Raw genomic sequence first — 2,248 nt, 5'->3', positions numbered from 1 at the left:
CTTTGCGCAAACCTCGCTCTCAATCCGCTGCCAACCCCGAGCAAGCGCATTTCTCTGTGCGCAAAGTTCGGACCGACGCAGCGAAAGCGCAAGAGATTCGGGGGAGCATTTCATCCAGTCACTCAATCCAATTTAGAGCCTGTGCGGAGCTCCTGAATTCCCGGAGTTAGAAACTCCTCACCATTCCCACAATTTCTCCAATTCGCTGCGTAACTGTGTCTGTTGTAAGTGTGACTCCGGACCGCGTCACAGCAGCGCCGCCCGCCCCATATTCGGCACAGGACTCGACACATGAACACAGCTTGCCCCGTGCGATGACACTTTGTAAATCTATTGCTGATCTCACAGATCAAAGATGTGGCGAACAGGATTTCAGAGTTTGCTGAGCGTTTGTCACGAGCAGAGTTTGCGCCGTTTAATCTGCTCCAGACCAGAGGGAGGGAAACCGCAAACTCCACCGAATAAAGTCAATCTTTTTATTACAATGTAAAAAAAATTACTGCCCCAAGTAGGCCGTGTTTGTACAATCATTCAACTCGCGGCGGAATAATCTCTTATATACAAAATATAGATTTCGTAGGAAATGTATCAATAAATATAAAAATGCACGCGTGATCGATATAATTTACCATTTACGAATTACAAAAATTAGCCGGAAATTCGGAGATAAAAACGCGATTTGTTAGTGTTTGTGGCAAAGGCAAATGTTTCTGTGCGCCGGAGATACGCCGGTCTGTGCGGCTCGCGGTCACTGACACCGGGAACCGGCTCCTTGTCAGTCCCAGCATCTGTGCAGAGACACAGGGTCAGCGACCGGAAACGTTAACTTTGTTTCTCTCTCCACAGATGCTGCCTGACCCGCTGAGATTTCCAGCATTTTCTGTTTTTATTTCAGATTCCAGCATCCGCGGTATTTTACTTGTGTGTTGTCCTGGTCAGTCTGACCGAGTCTCCGGACCTCACAATCTCTGACCTGGTCCCGCTAGGGGAGAGTTAGTCCATTCACAACCCCCTCCCCAACACAGACACACAATCTAAAACCAACGTCCTTTGTACAGCATTAGCAAAGTGCAATATTGGAGGGTCCAGGAATAAGGCAAACCTTGCGAGAGAGCGCCGGCACCGCACGTCTAAAAATAGTCTTTCTGCAATCGGCGCAGCAACGACGCAAAACTGCAGAGCGAGCGTGCGGAGCAGGAAAATCGCGCAGTTCAGGTCAAACAAAACCGGCGAAGGGCGGACTGTGCAGGAGGTGGATGCGCTCCGGCTGCACCGACAGGAAAATCTCGTCGGCGGAGCTGAGAGTTTCCGGGGAGTGCGAGGATTCCCAGTCCGAGGAGGAGGAGGAGGGTGAGCAGAGGCTCCGGGGGCTGGGCACCTCGTACCGGCGCCCCTCACCGTCCTGGCGCCCCTGATCCGCCATCCGCAGAGTTTCCGTCAGCGCCCAGATGTAATTGTGGGCGAAGCGCAGAGTCTCGATCTTGGTGAGTTTGGCATCGTCCGGGAACGTGGGCAGAACCCCGCGCAGCGCGTCCAGGGCGTCGTTCAGGTTGTGCATGCGGTTTCTCTCCCGGTCGTTCGCTTTGGTTCTCCGGTTCTTCCGCTGCTTGGTGGCCGTGACCTCGCTCTTCGCCCGGGGCCGGCTCTTGGCTTTCTGCCGCTTGGGCTCCGCGCTGGCTTTCCGGGAGCGCAATCCGCCCGCCTGGTCCCCGGAGCCGGAGGCGGAGCGGCGGGCGGCATGTTCCGGGGCCGGGGCGCTGCTCGAATGGAAGGATGAGCTCTCGTCCTCGGACAGAGTGAAGTACTGGTCTCCCTCGCTGCTGAACGACACGGGCGAGCAACCGGTTTTGGGAGGCATCCTGAGAGAGGGAGGGAGAGAGGGAGGGAGAGAGGACCACAGATATTAGCACCGCGACTGTGCACACACTCAGAAAACCAACCCCCAAACCCACCTCACTTTCTCAACAATAAGAGCTTGCAGAAACATAAATGGAAACTTACTGATGCAAAAGCCGGGAGCATGAAGCATGGCAGGAAAGCAAAGGACATTATTTGCAAAAGGTTGGGACTGGGCGCAAATACAGGGCGCAATAATGTTCCGCTTCGGTGATTTTAACTTAAAACAGGATAGAATGCAATAGAATTAAGGAAAATAGGGAATTGCAACAGAATTAAGGAAAATAGGGAATTAATTTCGACATAATTAAGGCAAGTAAAACATTGCAACAGGATTAATGCGAGTTGGAAA

The 2,248-nt window shown here is 52.8% G+C and overlaps 1 protein-coding gene across 1 annotated transcript; it reads right to left on the bottom strand.

The window, feature by feature from the left end:
* Nucleotides 1-1,216: 1,216 nt before the first annotated feature.
* LOC139235160 (neurogenin-3-like) lies at nt 1,217-1,858 on the bottom strand. The gene has a single exon (XM_070866379.1). It carries the CDS (start codon nt 1,856-1,858, stop codon nt 1,217-1,219), a length of 642 nt encoding a protein of 213 aa, XP_070722480.1.
* Nucleotides 1,859-2,248: the final 390 nt, after the last annotated feature.

The sequence above is a fragment of the Pristiophorus japonicus genome, chromosome 22 (assembly GCF_044704955.1).
Source record: "Pristiophorus japonicus isolate sPriJap1 chromosome 22, sPriJap1.hap1, whole genome shotgun sequence".
NCBI classification, from domain to species: domain Eukaryota; kingdom Metazoa; phylum Chordata; class Chondrichthyes; family Pristiophoridae; genus Pristiophorus; species Pristiophorus japonicus.
This window is presented reverse-complemented; position numbering and strand designations above follow the sequence as displayed.